General features: G+C 41.4%; 1 protein-coding gene across 14 annotated transcripts in view; it reads left to right on the top strand.

Moving 5' to 3' along the window:
* Positions 1-1,061: 1,061 nt before the first annotated feature.
* The window catches only part of LOC116690180 (AP2-associated protein kinase 1), a 33,486-nt gene continuing 17,578 nt past the window's right edge, over positions 1,062-16,969 (top strand). For 7 of the 14 annotated variants that reach the window (XM_032516985.1, XM_032516981.1, XM_032516986.1 and 4 more), the window contains exons 1-5: positions 9,767-10,612; positions 14,992-15,110; positions 15,704-15,812; positions 16,507-16,649; positions 16,790-16,911. In XM_032516985.1, coding sequence (XP_032372876.1) covers positions 10,453-10,612; positions 14,992-15,110; positions 15,704-15,812; positions 16,507-16,649; positions 16,790-16,911 — 653 coding nt within the window. In that variant the 5' untranslated portion in view covers positions 9,767-10,452. Of the gene's footprint in view, positions 1,068-9,766; positions 10,613-14,991; positions 15,111-15,703; positions 15,813-16,506; positions 16,650-16,789; positions 16,912-16,969 lie in introns of those variants that run through there. The other 7 variants (XM_032516982.1, XM_032516987.1, XM_032516977.1 and 4 more) reach the window with 3 other exon arrangements.

The following is a 16,969-nucleotide window of genomic DNA, read 5'->3' as shown; positions in this document are numbered from 1 at the left end:
CACCGAGCTCCGCATGGAGCCACGGTGCCGCTGCAAAACAGCCTCGGGAATGTTTTGTGTGGAAGTTGTACGTTCAAATGTACTTTTTAGTCGTGCAACAGAAAACTCAGATTGGACAGATAGTCTAGCTAGCTGTCTGGATTTACCCTGCAGAGATCTGAGGACCAGGTAACCATAGTCCTCAGATTGGACAGATAGTCTAGCTAGCTGTCTGGATTTACTCTCCAGAGATCTGAGGACTAGTTAACCACAGTCCTCAGACATCCGCCGGAGTTTAAAATGCCAACACAAAGGAAGTAGAAGGAAATAGACGTCAGGGAACAAAATGCATCCGGCTGAATTTCCTGCGGCACCAGAACAATCTCGGAAGTGTAACGTCGACGACATAAATTAGCGGTCTGTTGGTGTATTTTGACAGCCAGTAAACACAGCATACCTGGGTTGAAAGCTTATACTGTAAAAACAAAGGATGTAGCAGCAGTCAATACGTTTACCAACTGGTTAGTGGACTGCTGTTTTAAAGCAGGCCTCCAGAAAGTGTGCCGGGCTTTGAGGAAAATGAAACTTTGCCTTATTTCACATTATGGGTAGCAAGCTAGCATGGCAGAATGCTAACCAAGACATTTTTAAGCTAATAAAGTATTTCAGTTAACGCTGATGAAGTGAAAACACACAGAGACAAGGTCAAAGTTTAACCCTTGTGTCGTCCTCCGTCTGTTTTGCCTGTTCATAAAGCATAAAATATAAATTATCACCCGATTCTGTGTTAGATCTTCTTAGCCAGCTTTATTACAACTAATTACCACTTTAGTTTTACACTTATTTATAGAAAATTACCTGTTTTTGCCTAATTTCTTTCAACGTTTTTTTGAATTCATGGTCAATGAAACTCATTTATATTAAGTATAACTAATTTCAGATTTTTAAAAAACATAATAATAGTTACGATTAGAGGAACATAGTGATCATCACAGCCTGTTTCATGTGTGGAACCATCCGTGTTATGAAAGAAACCCAAATTTTTGACATAGAAACTTCATCAAATTTGACCCGAGGACAACATGAGGGTTAAGATAAAAACAAGATTATCAACACCTGAAAACAAGTTGAGGTCTATTTTGATGTCCACAGAGTTAGCATGGTTAGCATTGCTAAGCCTCTGTCCTGATTGAGAGGTCCTAAAGCATCCCCTGCTTTATCTTCTATTTTAAAATAATTGAGACCATAGTCTACAAAATGAACATCATGCTGAAGAAGACTTGAAGCTGGTGATTGAGACCATAAAGTCATTATGAAATGTGTCATTTGTCAAAGACTTCTCTACTAACGGAGTTCTTTTTGGAGCCAGTGGAGTCGCCATCTGCTGGAAATTAGATAGAACGCAGGGTTAGGGCAATTTAGCTCTGGCTTCACTTTTCAAACTCAAGTGCCTTGTCCATTATTTTTTACAGTCTAGGGTTGAAGCCCAGATGGGTCAGCAGCCCATCTCAAGACTAACACAAACACATTTTCATCCTGTGCACATTCAGACTCCACCAAGGGTCCCAGATTTGATTAGATTCTTTTTTTTTCACCCTCCCACAAAATATAGTTTTGTAGCAGCTGCCACAAGTGGCATCAGATAGCGTGATTGTTCCAGACATGTTGGCTGTTTGTCACCCCGGGCCGTCAACACCATCCACTCCCAGTCTGCACACCTGCTGCCACCGCGACCAGAGGACTAATCCAAAAGCTCCTACTGCATTGTCTGTGGCTGACAGAATAGCTGCCAGTCGTCACAGACCTGTGAGAAGAAGCACGTCCCAATGCCACAAAGACTTTGCGTGCATATCATACTTTGCTATAGAGCAGGTGTCTCACTGTGCTGTTGCTGACACACAAATGCACACGGAAGGGTGGCTTAGGGGTAAGTGCTGTCTGCCTCACAACATGGTGTCTGCATAGCTTTCCTCCTCCATATTCATGCGTGTCAGGTGGATTTGACTGACCTATCTGTATTGTTGTAAACATGTTTTCCTGCCTGCTGGCCACTGGATGTCAGGCAGGGCTGCAGCCAGGATGTCGCAGTACAGATGGCTAGAACTGTTAATTTACTTCAATTAACCTCAGTGCAGTAAACATCTACCCTGGTGTTGTGCTCATTATTATGTTTTGGTACTTCAGCGAGCTGTCTTTTAACTCGTAAAATACGTTTTAAAGTTTTTAATTGGACCAATAAACTTGCTATACCCCGCAAATTCACATACGTTGAAATTACAAATACAAAGGACATAACTTTGGTGTTTTCAATGGCAGCTCTGGCCATTTTTTTCTTTTTCTTTTTTTTTATAAAAACCTTTAAAAAAAGAAACAAAAAGCTCTGAAAGTTCCCCACTCTAAGCCATCAGTGTTAAAGGACATTATTAGGATGTCGGTGGTCAAGCCCTCAAGCGCACAAGTCTCCCATCATTGTAAGCTACTTAACAGGTTTAACCCTTGTATGGTATTCGGGTCAAATTGACCCATTTCAAATTTTTACAAGAAGAAAAATGGCACAAGTTTAAATTTTTTCTATCAGAAAATCCTTATTTTCTGTGTATTCTGTATTCGTTTTCTATGTACACTTCCATTTTTAATTGTGTGCAAGTAGAGACTGATTACATTCCCTAAACGTTATCTCAGTTGTTTGAAATTGAATCAAAGACAATATTTGTTAATAGATTATGAAGTAAATAAGTCCCGGGTCAATTTGACCCGAGGGACACAAGAGGGTCCCGAAAGTGAAGACAATACAAGGGTTAAAAAACAAATACTGTGTTTGCCTATTATAAAGTTTTGCAAAAGGCAGTGCAACACATTTTATGACTAGGATCAGAGTGGAGAGATCATCAGTCTTGAAGTGATTCTGACTACTAAGTGGGATAATTCATTTTTTTCAATTAGCCTACATGCCTCTGCTGTGTCCTACTGATATTTGGAAAAAGAACCTGTAACCCTCTGAAGTTGCTTTCCGTCATTTCCGCTATTCTTTAATATTAGCAATCGTGCTGAGAGATCAGAGGTCGTTCAAAGAAAAACGGTGTAGAAAAGAATGAGATGCCCGCACTCTGCTAATTCTCCCATACGTATTATTGTTGGCTCAAGCATATTCATAGGGCATATACATGATCAGCCGATCATACATCAGCTGAGCTCTTTCAATCTAATTACCAAGGGCTTGATCAGCTGACCTCATTCAAACTTATTTACCAGGCCTTGATGGGCCTAAGTGCCACGTTAACCGTATATTACCACCTAAATGGATTGTATTTATACAGCGCTTTTCTAGTCTTAATGACTACTCAAAGCACTTTTACATAGTACAGGAACCATTCACACACATTTACACTCCAATGCGCAGCATCGGGGGCCACTCGGGGTTTAGTGTCTTGCCCAAGGACACTTCGACATGGGACTGCATCGGTGATAATAAGACATCTACACAAATACGCACACAGACAATGAAAATATAAAAAAAAATGTTTGGCCAAAGCCATAACATACAAAATATCATTATGTACTGCATTATCATCTGGTCATAATGCCATAAGGTTTAGGATTCAGCCTCAAAAAGATTCTGAATAGAAACCAATGAATGCCTACCTTCCAGTATGTTTTGCATGAAGAGATTTCTTTATCCTCCAGGGTTTTGAAAGACTTTCTATTGCATTAGCGCTATAAGTAGGAATGAAAAAAGGAATTAGCTTGTGTTGGCTGGGGAAGAGGCATCGCAGGAAGCTCAAAGACTTCATGGCCAACCTCGAAATACAAAAGGTAAATTCACTTTCAATTTTCTGCACTGTTCCTCTCTGTGTTTCCTTTTATAAATTGGATTCGGTGCGTGGAAGAAGATGAGAGAATTCTGTTAATAGCATTCACACACACACAGATAAAAGGCCCCAGCCATGTGCCCTGATGCGGGAAGGTTCCATGAATATATATACTTGTATATATGAATATTTAGCAACAAAGCGCAATGCGTCGTGCTCTGAAAACCATCGGTAACAAACTAAGGGCTGAGACGCTAACAAAGTGCTTGTAGCTAGCTTAAATATGAGATTTAAGTATGCCAAATGATTATTTTTCTCACCCTTTGTCTACCAGAGAGGACAGGTTAGCTGTTAGTGAGCTAATGTCAGCAAGCTAAGCCACTTGCAAAGGTAATACTACAGTTTTCTTTATACCTGCAGCCATTTCTTTATTGAATAGGGGTCAGGGGAGGAGTCTTCTTTGATCATTTGGGTACCTCATTTTTCATTTTCACATACCTTCATTTTTTCACTTTCTTTTTCCTTTTCCTTCTTTCTTTCTTTATTCCGTGGTTGGATATATATGTTGACTGTGATGAGGATGTCAGAAACGTTGATGAAAGGGGTTGTTGATGTAGTATAATGGATGGTGATACTGTCATTGACAATTGTTATTGTTGACTATATTGTGTTAGTTTTATAGACTGATATGCACTTTTTCTACCCTATGTAGATTTTACTTCGACGCTGCTATTCATGCACCTTGTACCAGTATTTATTTGTTGGAGTGTGTGTAGAACTTGTATGTATTTGCGTGTCTTGTGTGTGTTTATACTTGCTGGGTTAGGGTTAATCACCGGGGACACAAATAAAGTTGAAAGTTTCTGACTCATCCGTATTCTACTATAACACAAGTTGCTTACTGTCAAAATGCTTTATCTTAACTTACAGAAATCTAGTTAGCCTAAAACAGACATATGGGTATTTGACTTGGTGACAGAATGCTCGCTGTAGACGTAACGCTGGGCATAACGTTAGCTTAGTGTCTTACCATTCTTCCTGCTGATTCCTCACGTCTGGATCCACTTTTGTCTTCCTAAAACGGCGGTTTCACGGTCAGTCAGCTTTTGAAAACTTCAGTTATGGATCCTTTATCATGTTAGTAGAGCATCCCGTCCCACAACAGCTTTCACGCACTTTTCTGTTGCTGACAGACTGGACAAGGAGGAACTTTTTATCAATATAGAGTCAGTGGAAAGCAGAGAGTTGTTTTCCCCTCATGTGGGGGTGAGATTTAAATATTCTCTGTCCAGGCAACAGGCTATTGACTAAAGAAAGTGATCATCTTATTCCTCTGAAATGTTTCCCTTTGTACTCACGGTGCACTTTACTGCACAGTGTCAGTATTCTTTGGTGAGCCAAATTTCTTTCAAAATCTGCCTGCTCAGCTTCCATAGTGCAGGATCTCTATATAATGTCAGAGTTTGGAGCATACATACTGAAAACCTTTATACTTCTGACAAATGGGCGCAATAATTAAGGCTGGAACTTCTCCACTGCCGAAAGAAAGTCAAGAGTGTTTGCTCGGGTATGTGGTGATTGGCTTTCCCTTGCAAGAGGGATGAGATCCAGATGTGTAGTGTGTCTGCTACCTGAGTGAAATAGGGCAATCCAGCTCTGTCTCACGCACTCCACAGGTCTAATAATCAGCTACTCTAAAATAGTAATGAATGCCAAAACAAGCCGGCGGAGAGGAAGGAATCTGACAGTCCGTGTCTCTAACAAACGTGTCTGATCTGTTTTTCAAAAATAAACTGTCTATCAGGAACTGGGATCCAGCTGCTTTGATTGCGATTTAATGTTCACAGACATCTCTACTTGACCAATATGTTTTCAGCAAGCTTCATGGAATATCTATTCAAACCTTGGATGCTTGCTAGAGTGTCTTTGATTATTTGACATGCCATGTTTTTCTTGTGTAATGCAATTCCACATGTATGAACATTAAAGATCAACTTACAATGAGGGGAAAGAAACATTTTTTATACATTGCCCAAGCCAACGATATTCACTAGAGTCACCATCCTAGAGTGGATACATTTCCACAATTAGCTGCGACATCCAGTTGTGACAGACGATAGACAATGAACAACATTTTGTATGACATGAACTGAGGAACAATGGAAAGATAATGAAAGGTCATTTTCAGCCAAAAGGCCATCTAGATGGGACAGGTACCTGGAGTTGAGGAAAAATAAAGGCCAGACTGTGTCATTAATGGTAAGTTGTTTTAAATTTCTTAAGGAGTAGAAATGGTTTTAGGCTTGCAGTATTGTCAGGACCAACTCAATCTTAAAGCGTAAAATGAATCCTTGTCGTCTTTTTCATTTAAAACTGATTTTTTTATATACTGTAGGAGACAAAATGAAGCAAAGAAGTGACTTTTGTCACTCAAGAATTAAGGTGATGTTATTTTGGGTTGAATAATTAAAAGGAACATTTTACACAGAAAGAAAAAACTGCAGTTCGGATGTTTTCTGGACAATTCTTAAAGAAATACCCCACCATAAACTCTTGAGCTATCCAGTATTGGTGGTATTTAGACTGTATATATATAAAGATGACTGACACGTCTCCCCTTCCCCCCCGCTGTAGACAAGTAAAGGAAAACTATCCCGGATAGGGGCGCTGCCATCTTGTTATTTTGGAGCCAGAGACTGCGCCGTAATGATCAGGGGGTGGAACCGCGGAATCGAAGTCCCGCCCACACACTCGCCTGACCAATCGCTAGTCAATCACAGCTGTCAATCATGACGTTTCATCCTGTTTTTTAGCATCAAATAACTAATAAAAAACTAAATGATCAGAAAAATTAACACTTGAAAAAACAACGGCGTGATCCATCCATCCATCCATCTTCATCCGCTTATCAGGTATCGGGCCGCGGGGGCAGCAGCTCCAGTAGGGGACCCCAAACTTCCCTTACCCAAGCCACATTAACAAGCTCCGACTGGGGGATCCCGAGGCGTTCCCAAGCCAGGTTGGAGATATAATCTCTCCACCTAGTCCTGGGTCTTCCCCGGCGCCTCCCAGCTGGACGTCCCTCCACCTAGTCCTGGGTCTCCCCCGAGGCCTCCTCCCAGCTGGACGTCCCTCCACCTAGTCCTGGGTCTCCCCCAAGGCCTCCTCCCAGCTGGATGTGCCTGGACCACCTCCCTAGGGACCCCCCCAGGAGGCATCCTCACCAGACCCCCGAACCACCTCAACTGGCTCCTTTCGACTTGAAGGAGCAGCGGCTCTACTCCGAGCTCCTCTCGGATGACTGAGCTCCTCACCCGATCTCTAGGGGAGACGCCAGCCCCCCCTCCTATTGAGGAAACCCATTTCGGCCGCTCATACCCTGGATCTCGTTCTTTCGGTCATGACAGCATGATCAGAACTTTTCTAAATTGACAGAAATGAACTTAATTTGTCAACTGTGAGTCTCCTCCACCATCCATCCATCATACATCCTCCCAGACCAGCCATCAGGCGACATCCACAACGATTCATCCATCTGCACATTCATGATGCTCATTAAATATTTAACGAACACATTGTTGTGGCGTGGTCCTTGCTAGTGAAACCATCTTTGGGGGAACATTTATTTGACGTTGATTAATTCTAGTTTGGCCCATGTCCCATCTGAGGGGCGGGGCTTATGACATGTAAGTATAGGCCTACTGCAGCCAGCCACCGGGGGGGGGGATAGAGACATCTGGCTTCACTACTTCAGTCTATGCATCAACCCCTGGTATTTAGTCATCTTTTTACAAAAATAGGACTGTGTGGAACACACTGGATGGACAAAAGACATGTTATGACTTTTTATAACTTTTTTAACGTAAAAAAAAAAAACTTAACTTAAAGTTCGCTAGCTTTCCTGAGATTTTTGCCACTTCCTTTCAAGCCTACACAGGGTTTTCATACTCCAAATGATAGATTTAAAGTGGAATATTACTTTAAAAACTTACTTTTAAAATTTGGGATATTTTAGGTTTCAGAGACTTATTTATGTGACCACAAACCCAGCTAAGATACACACAGAAATGGTTTAACATCAAAGTTGGAGAGACCTTTTTGAAAAGTGACTCATCCAACTTGCTTCAATGACGTAACCGTGGGTCTGCTCAGTCTGTTCTAATACTTACTGGTATGCATAATGCTCGCTTCTTTGACCCTGCCTTTTCACATTTTCTAAATCCAGACACCAAATTGTAATGATGTTTTGGTTCTCAGGGGACCACACAAAGTGTGAACAAAGTATGTTTAGCTTTAGCTTTTGTTTTTGCTTTTGGTCAGATTGAGCATATTGTGGTGGAACACAGAGGAAAGAATGCATCAGAGAGCTGTGTCATTTATCACCAGAGCACTAACAACTCAGCAGCTCAAATAGCTTAATAGCTCAATTATTTTAGGGAAATGGTGACCACATGTTTAAAAGTGTAGCAACATTTGTTCCAAGACATTAGCTGTGCAATAATTAACATCCTGTACTCTGTAAACAAATAATCATGGATGTGAGAGCATAATCTGAATTTACAGCCACTTAAAGTAGAAATGGAAAACCTACATTTGGTGCTTGATTAATCATCTGGGCTGCAAACACTTGGTGGTCAGGTATTTGGGAATGAATAAGGAAAGTGGCTCCTGTGGAATTTAACCTGTCTGCCAATTAATAAAAAGATCCCTAAAAGAGCAAGAAAAGTATTTTTTCAAAGTTTGTACAAAGACGAGACAAAGGCAGAATAAAATCATGGTAGTATTATCCTCTAATCAGGCTCTGTAAAGTTGTTGGAAAGTTAAAAAAAAAACAGGGTCTGCTGCATAACTACATGCATTTAGTGATGAAACAGGGACCCCTGCAGGACAATTCACCATGAAGATGCAGCTAGCCCAGGTTTCTCATCAATTGAAAAATGTACTCAGAAATTGTGTCATTTTGGTAAATTAGACTTTTGATGCAACAACAAATTCAAGACAGAGGTCGAGCTTTAATCTAACCCAAAGTGTCTCAACTTTGGAGTTGGAACCACGCTTGCTGCAGATCTGTAAAAGTGATTTACTGATCGTGTTTGCTACATATAAGAAACATATGAGAGACGTTGATGCACAACAGACTAATATGTAGTGTGGGGATTTTCATTGTAGACACCAAAGAGGGTTGGAATATTTTTATCTCTGTGTACCTGAATTACTATAAAGATTCAAGGGGGACCCATGAGGATGACAGCCTGTGCTGAGTGCTTGTGTCATGATGGTTTTCATATACTCATACTCATTGTGTGTTTGTGCAATGATGTAAATTTAATTTCTTTGACTAAAATCACATTTGTAGCTCATTCCAGGATTGCAAATAAAGTTGAACATAGTTAACAGACTGACTCTGCAAGATTGCAAATAATAACATCAAAAGGAAAGGATTTGTTTAACACAAAACAGCAAACAGCCCATAACAAATTTTCTTGGATTCAAGTGACAAAAACTGTATTTTATTAAAATCAGCAAATCTTAGGACTGATAACAAGAAAGCACAAAGAAAAGGAAAAAGACAGATCCTGGATTATGAGTTCATTTAGTTTCACTGACAGTCACAATGGGGTGTTAACAACTATCCAGTCACATTTGAATAGAATCATGACTTTCTGACATATGGCAAAGAAATATACTGTATTGTTTATTTTCAATGCAGAGAAGTAAGAAAATGTAAAGAAAGTAGTTGCAAGTCCAAGCGTTTTGGGGTTCATAATTCCTTTAAGTGCTTGCCATGTTCATTATATATATATGCAAAAATATCGCCAATTTTCCGAGTTGTTCCAACGTGAATTTACCCATCTTGCTCCCCCTATCCACTGTCACTAATAAAGGGGAAAACCCCCAAAAAATAGTCTTTAAAAAAAGAAAAAAAAAAAAAAAGTATCCATTCGGGAATTATTTTTTCCGATTATTCCGACGTCACATGAATGCAGCATTCTTCCCACTAGCATTTACTGTTTGTAGCTCAGTTAGCTCTGTCATTAAGTCAGTTGGCCAGCCTTCATACAGCCTGCTGGACGCACAAAAGCAGTGGATGTCTGTCATTTTTACTACGAAACAGACGAGTAGAGCAGCAGGTGAACATTTCGGGTGCATGATATCGGTTGAGATGTATAATAAGCTGCATTGGACATTAAGGACCTACCTGGCTACCAGCCTATCAACTGACAGCTGTCACCGCACCTAGCTGCTTAGCTAGCTGCCTAGGTGAGCTAACGGCTAACAAGTGTTTTTTGGGCTAACTTAACCAGCCAGTGCTGCTCTCCGTTAAGAGTGGAAAGTGGTGACTTGCGCATCAACGTTATATCTCATTATTTTCTCAACAATAGTCGACTCCGCCTGCTGTTCAAATGAGTTAGCCAAAGAACGTCGGACCGCAGTGTTTGGAATATTTTGAGGTCCAGCTAGTTAGCTAGCATTTAGCTTAAAGCTAGCTGAGTAAATTCATTCAATTATTGAAAACCTGCCAAAGCGTTAACGTTAACACCAGGACCTCAACAAACAGTGTTATCCAATCACAGTTGTTTTGCTGTTACGATACTTATATATATTAATATATATTGGACTTAGCCGTGCTTTAGATAACCTTTGGGGGGGTGGGGGGGGAGAAATGAAGAAATTTTTTGATTCTCGTCGGGAGTTGGTGAGCTCTGGGCCTGGCTCCGGAGTCGGTGGAGGAGGCGCTGGTTCCGGCGGCGGTGGCAGCTTCATCGGACGGGTCTTCACCATCGGACGATATCAAGTGACCGTCGAGGAAATCGTCGCCGAAGGTAAACTATGTGGCTTTCTGTTGTGGGGATTACACACATGTCACACAAACATGTTTAAGTAGCTAGTAAGGTGCACAATCTGAACTGTACCACACTGGTGTGAGGATGGACAATCAAGTAACATTATATGAGTGGGCCTGTTTTTCTTGGGCTATGGCCTAGCTAGAGTACCAACACAATGATACACTACCACTTTTATATATGATATGAATGGGAAAGGCAACAGTTACAGTATCAATTGACCCAAGGCAAGTCTTTTCATGCTCCAATCAGACTTTGTTGCTAAAGCTGGCTTTATTCTGTGTAAATGATCTCTAGTGTGGAATACACACATCTCAAGGCATAAAATTCAAATATAGGAGAAGGGTGTGTAACATTATACAACTGTCTTCATTTTGCGTTAATTTGCACTCTTTCCCTGGAGCCTGGGAGGTACATTGTATAACTGGATTTTCTGTCATAAAGGACCGATGCCAAGTTTTGATTAACACGTTTATTGTTGGTTAGAAAGAGGGAAAGGTTGTCAAGATTCAGTCAAGACCTCCTGACAAGGTTGGACTTTATTAACGTACCTGGAGCCGGTACTTATCTATGGTTAAATTATCTTGCTGATTAGCTGTAGGTTAACCCCAAGTCATTGAGTTAAAAGGTGAGGATTTTTTTTGTTGGAAACTGGTCTCAACTTTTAGGGTAGTCTTAACCAGAACACGGTTAAACAGGCTCTGTGATTGGGCAAACGGGTTTCCACATGGTCATTTGTCTTTGCAATGAGAGTCTGCAATGCTCTGTTAGCTAAGAGCTGCTGTTACTAAATAATAGATGGAAGAAGACTGATTAATTCATCAGTACTATAGATGGGCCCCATTTGTTTTTGGCCACACCGTGGCTTTATCAATGAATGGGTTAGACTTCTAACTGCAGTCCTACCCTGAACTGAGATGTCAGTGCAAACTTTTAGTGGAATTTCTGTGAGTGTGAGAGAGTTTTCTTATCAGTTTTATAAAAAAAAAGTTGGCCTTGATGCAGACTTTCACTCAAGAGAAAAACACCATTCAGATTGTTAACTTTCAGGCTTCATGAACAGGATTTTGCACACACAGTGAAAGTTAATAATTTCCCTAAAATTATAAATCTTTCACAAAATGCTTGTTTTCCGCAGCTCATATTATTTTCTTGTTCCGGTAGTGGACCTACTGCTTGCAATGTGACTCCCCCCAGTGTCTCTAGACCTTTTTATTCAGAAGGTTTTGGGTTGTAGTCCGGGCTGTAAGTTTTTGTTAGCTGGCTGCACCATTTAGAAATGGTGTTTTCTTTCCCCTGTGTCTACTCCCTTTATTGTCCTTGTTGAACTCTTTTGCTGAAATAAAGACACTCTTCACAATATACAGACAAAGGCAGTCGGGGAAATACTGGCTATTGTAGCTTCAGCCCTGAAGCTTTGTTACTTTAGACATTTGGGCTTCAGGCAGTTTGTGGTCCGTCGATCATTTCCTCGATTAATCGTTAGTTGTTTGGTCATCAATAAAATTTCAGAAAATGGTGAAAAATATTGTTCAGCGTTTCCCAAAGTCCAAGATGACGTCCTCAAATGTCTTGTTTTGTCCACAACTCAAAGACATTTAATTTTTTATGACTCAAATGGATTAATCAATCCTCAAAATAGTTGGCGATTCATTTAATAATAATCTTAGCAACTCTACTTTAATTTCAACAAGATGAGAAGTGTTGCATTTTCACAGAGAATGTCCCCCACCGTAGTATTTCTTGCTGTCGTTGCAGTGTTGTCTACCTTGCATGTTTGTAAACAGCATAGTAGTCGTGGGGACATGTGTAGTATTCCTAAGCCTAGATGGTAGTTATGTAAGTTCCATTACACTGATGACAGTTTGTCACCGAACACTTTAGCTGGCGCTGCGCTTCCCGTAGCAGTGCCTGAAGGGGCATATCTGTACATGCGTTTGCTGAGCGTGTATGCATAAGCTCGAGTGGTATCATCCTGACGGCCAGTTACGTCACAAGGACGCGGCTATTTGGAGCTGTACTTATAGTTATTTGCTCACAGTGCCTACTGAGATCGTAGACCACTGCTAAAAATATTCCTTAAGAAGACTGCTAATCCTTGTAATTTCTTACAGGCATCTCAGATTAAAGCAAACAGCAAGGGGTCAACTTTCTGAACTCTGACATACCTACCACACACATACCTACCACACACATACACACACACACACACACATTTAGAAGTCTGTGTTGCACATTCTTGCACTCCATTGTAAAAATTCAAATTTATAGCTGATTATATAAGTGAAATTGTGAGAGGACAAAACAGAAACAAACATGATTTCATTTCATAGGGTTAGTTTATTTTTTTATACTTGTGCTCTATTTATTGATTGACACTGTAACGTTGCCCCAGGCAGTCCTAAAACGTCACCCAGTTCAGTCACATGGAGCTACCCTTGGCTTAAGCGAAGTTCCCACTACTAGATCTTCTGCCTGGAGGAATCCCCGAGTCAAGTCTCCACACTACATTTTGGCACGAAAGCGCACACGAGAAGTGACACAGGACGTGATGTAATACCATACGCTAGACAGGGTTTTTGCATGTCCGCCAGAAACAATCACTCCAAGTTGTGATGGTGATGGATTTGCAGCAATAAACAACAACGTTCAACAACAACTTTGGCCCGTTTTGCAAATGCAACACATACAGCAATGGCAAGGTCCCACTAGAGCAGTGTTTCTCAAATGGGGGAGTCTGCTCTGTATTTTCTACTGCACGAGAGGCGTGATCAACGGGTTCAAATGACTCTGTACGCAATTGGATAGTCCTTTAACCAATCAGACCAATGGTAAGCCAGTTTGTGATAGGTCCCCGCAAAAATTGAAACGGAAGCAGGATAGAAAAATGTACAGGTTTCCACCCTGAGCTGCAGTCAAATCGCCGGCAGATCGGGCTGGGTTTACCCAGTCTGTCTGTGATAAGTGCCATACAAACGGTGAAAGCTGCTAAATGCTGTCAACTTAAAATGAAGAGAGGCCATTTCATATCTAGAAGTCAGTGAAGACAGTTGACTAACTCACAGAGCACAGTTCACTGCAACACAGAACATGTCTATTTGTGGAAAAGCATGCAGTGGAAACTTCATACGTAAATGCTATGTCACACTGTGACTTGAAAGAAATGTTTTATGCATCTGTGTGGTCGTTGGTGGTTGGAGCTGCTACGGATGGATACAGTCATCTTGTGGTTTTCCATGTGTCAGCAGCACCACTGCGACCAAAGGATGGATGATGAAGTCTCTCACTTCCTGTGTCTTCCTTTTGTCAGTTGTGTCTGCTTCTCGCATCTTTTCCCTCAGCGCAACTGCTGACTCACACTGTGCTGTGCTCTTTTTACCACCGTGCTGCACCGCCCGACCTTGCACTCTTCATACACAGTTTTGCCTTTCCTTAATTTAGTTTATTTATTTACTTATTTGATTAGGACAATGGACATTATTCAACATTTCTGTAAATGCGCCAGTGTTATCCAGTTGGCTAAGTTTCAACTGTGGTCCTAGTTACCTAGCAGGCATGTCTATATGGCACTATGATGACATGAAATACGTATATAATGGATTGGTTTAGCTGTAGCCAATTCCATAATTCATAAATCATAGTCAGCCTGGTGAGCTGCCAAGGTTAAAAGATATCTGATCTGGGGCGACTCTAGCTCGCCCAGTAAGAGCGTGCCCCCATGTAGGCCGAGTCCTTTGCAGCGACCCGGGTTCAAATCCCACCGGTGGCCCTTTGCTGAGTGTCATCCCCCATCTCTATCCCACCTTTCCTGTCTAACCCCCCCCCCCGTCTGATCTGTCAGGGTCAGAGCACAGCTGAGGGACATTTGACTTGAAGACACTCAAGATGCATCTCATGTTGCTGTCAGAATCACTGAGTATGTTTACATCCACACTACTGAACTATTTTCCGTTTAAGACATTAGGTGTATACTGGTATTATTCCGGTTTTAAAAGAATTCTTTGGACATGTGTACAGCACATTCACAATATGCGTCTCAGTTTGGGAGTTTACCTCAGTTTGTGACAGTTTATGGCCTGTTTACCCCTTACAGTCAGCTCTTTGGGTTGCTACGGCCAACCAATCAGCTAACAGTTTGCAGTGCTGCGGTAGCGATGCGTGCCCAAAAGAAAACCCCACATCTCTGCACACATTGTATATGTTGTAAAACAATGTCACAATGTATTGTGTTGCTGCTACAGCTACAAGTCCAATAAATGCAGTGGAACAGGACGTTTTGAGATATGTGAGAGATGTTTTTACTTTTCAAATGTGTTCATTCTGTTTTGTTCCTTCTCCATCTGTCCACTCATTTGCAGGAGGGTTTGCGATCGTTTTTTTGGTGCGGACTCATCAAGGCGTACGTTGCGCACTAAAAAGGATGTATGTCAACAATGAACATGATCTGCAAGTCTGCCAACTTGAGATACAGATTATGGTAAGTAAGACAGTCCAGCAACTGACTGCTAAGTGCAGCAAAACTACATTGTCTCTTTGACACCACTTATAGGAGGGAACTGTGTTATTGTGCGTTAATGTTACCCTGTGGTGGAATTAACAGCACCACTGTAACTTAATTTACAACACACAGAAATACGGAGATTTTTCTGAACTAACCATGAATGCTTCAAGTCCTCTGTACTTCAAATACAAACACTGAAAGTTTTCTGAAAATACTCTTTGACCCACGACTAGTGATAATTACTGAAGCTAGCTCAAGGGTGGGATTGTAATAAATGCAATCTTAGCTCCCTCGCCGGTTCATTTCCTAACCGGAGTCCTTACTGTAAGTGAAACTAAGCAGTTCCTGCAGCCACACCCTGGGTGGCATGACTACTGTGGTTATCATCACTATGTTCAGACCTTTGGCAGGGAATCGACAACATCTCTCTACTGTTAAAAATAGGCTTACTAGTTACCCACAAAGATGCATTTTCTAATATACTAACCCAAATGTTTTAGGACTGTAACATCTATGAAAACTGTCTCTGCTGTGTGTCATTTTTGCTTTCTCTGTGTTTGTTTACACAGAGGGACCTAGTGGGCAACAAAAACATAGTTGGTTATCTGGACTCCAGCATAACTGCAGTTGGAGCTGATGATGTGTGGGAAGTCCTAATCTTAATGGACTTCTGTCGAGGTAAACCCCCCCCCATGCCTTTCTGTCGCTGTTGAACTCAAAGCTCCTTTACTCTCGGCTCCTCACAGCATCCTGCTCCGTTCCAAAGCAAGTAGTCAACTGACAGCTGTCGTGGTCAATAGAACTTCTGTTTCTGAGTGGAGTTATTTATAGACAGTGTAAATATTTAACATCACTGTGCAGTTGTTGAAGCCTTCTTATGCTTGTAGCATAAGATAGATACAATTCAAATACGTTTTCTGTACAAGCACTGACAATGCTGTGTTAAAGTCACCAATTACATGTAAATGGGCTGTATTTATATAGCGCTTTTCTAGTCTTAACAACTACTCAAAGCACTTTTACCTATTACAGGAACCATTCACCATTCACACACATTCTTACACTGTGGCCGAGGCTGCCGTACAAGGTGCCGCCTGCTCGTCAGATAAACACTCACACACATTCGCACTCCGATGGCGCAGCCGGGCTCAGTGTCTTGCCCAAGCACACTTTGACATGGGACTGCAGTACTTTTTTTTTTTTTGTTGAATTTTTAAATGATCAAATGTGTTGCACTGGAGAAAGCGAAGCAGATATTGCAGAGAATGTGTTGTACGCATAGTCTTGTCCACGGTCTGTTTCACACCTTGAAGTCATGTTCAGAGTATTGTAGTGGTTGGTAGTCATAAGTTGACCTATTTGTTTCATGCAGGTGGTCAGGTGGTTAATCTAATGAACCAGCGGTTACAGACAGGCTTCACTGAAGCCGAGGTGTTACAGATCTTTTGTGACACGTGCGAGGCGGTCGCTCGTCTCCACCAGTGCAAGAATCCAATCGTCCATCGAGATCTCAAGGCAAGTCTAGTCCATATCCCAATGTACTACTCAGCTTGATACGGCTAGCTAATTGATGGCCACAGTAATTGATTGTGACATTGTTGTTTACCTCGCGTATTATCATTTCCTATGGGTCTCATCTTGTCTTCCTCATGTAGGTGGAAAATATCCTTCTGCACGACCGGGGACATTACGTGCTCTGTGATTTTGGAAGTGCCACCAACCACTTCCAAAACCCTGAGACAGAGGGGGTGGCAGTCGTGGAGGAGGAAATCAAAAAGTGAGTTTCCTGGGCTCTTCACACCTTCAACGCTTTCTTTTATTAAAATTCAGAAGCT

This window comes from Etheostoma spectabile, chromosome 5 (assembly GCF_008692095.1).
Source record: "Etheostoma spectabile isolate EspeVRDwgs_2016 chromosome 5, UIUC_Espe_1.0, whole genome shotgun sequence".
Lineage (NCBI taxonomy): Eukaryota > Metazoa > Chordata > Actinopteri > Perciformes > Percidae > Etheostoma > Etheostoma spectabile.
The sequence above is the reverse complement of the archived record's forward strand: the minus strand, read 5'-3'. Positions and strand labels throughout refer to the sequence as shown.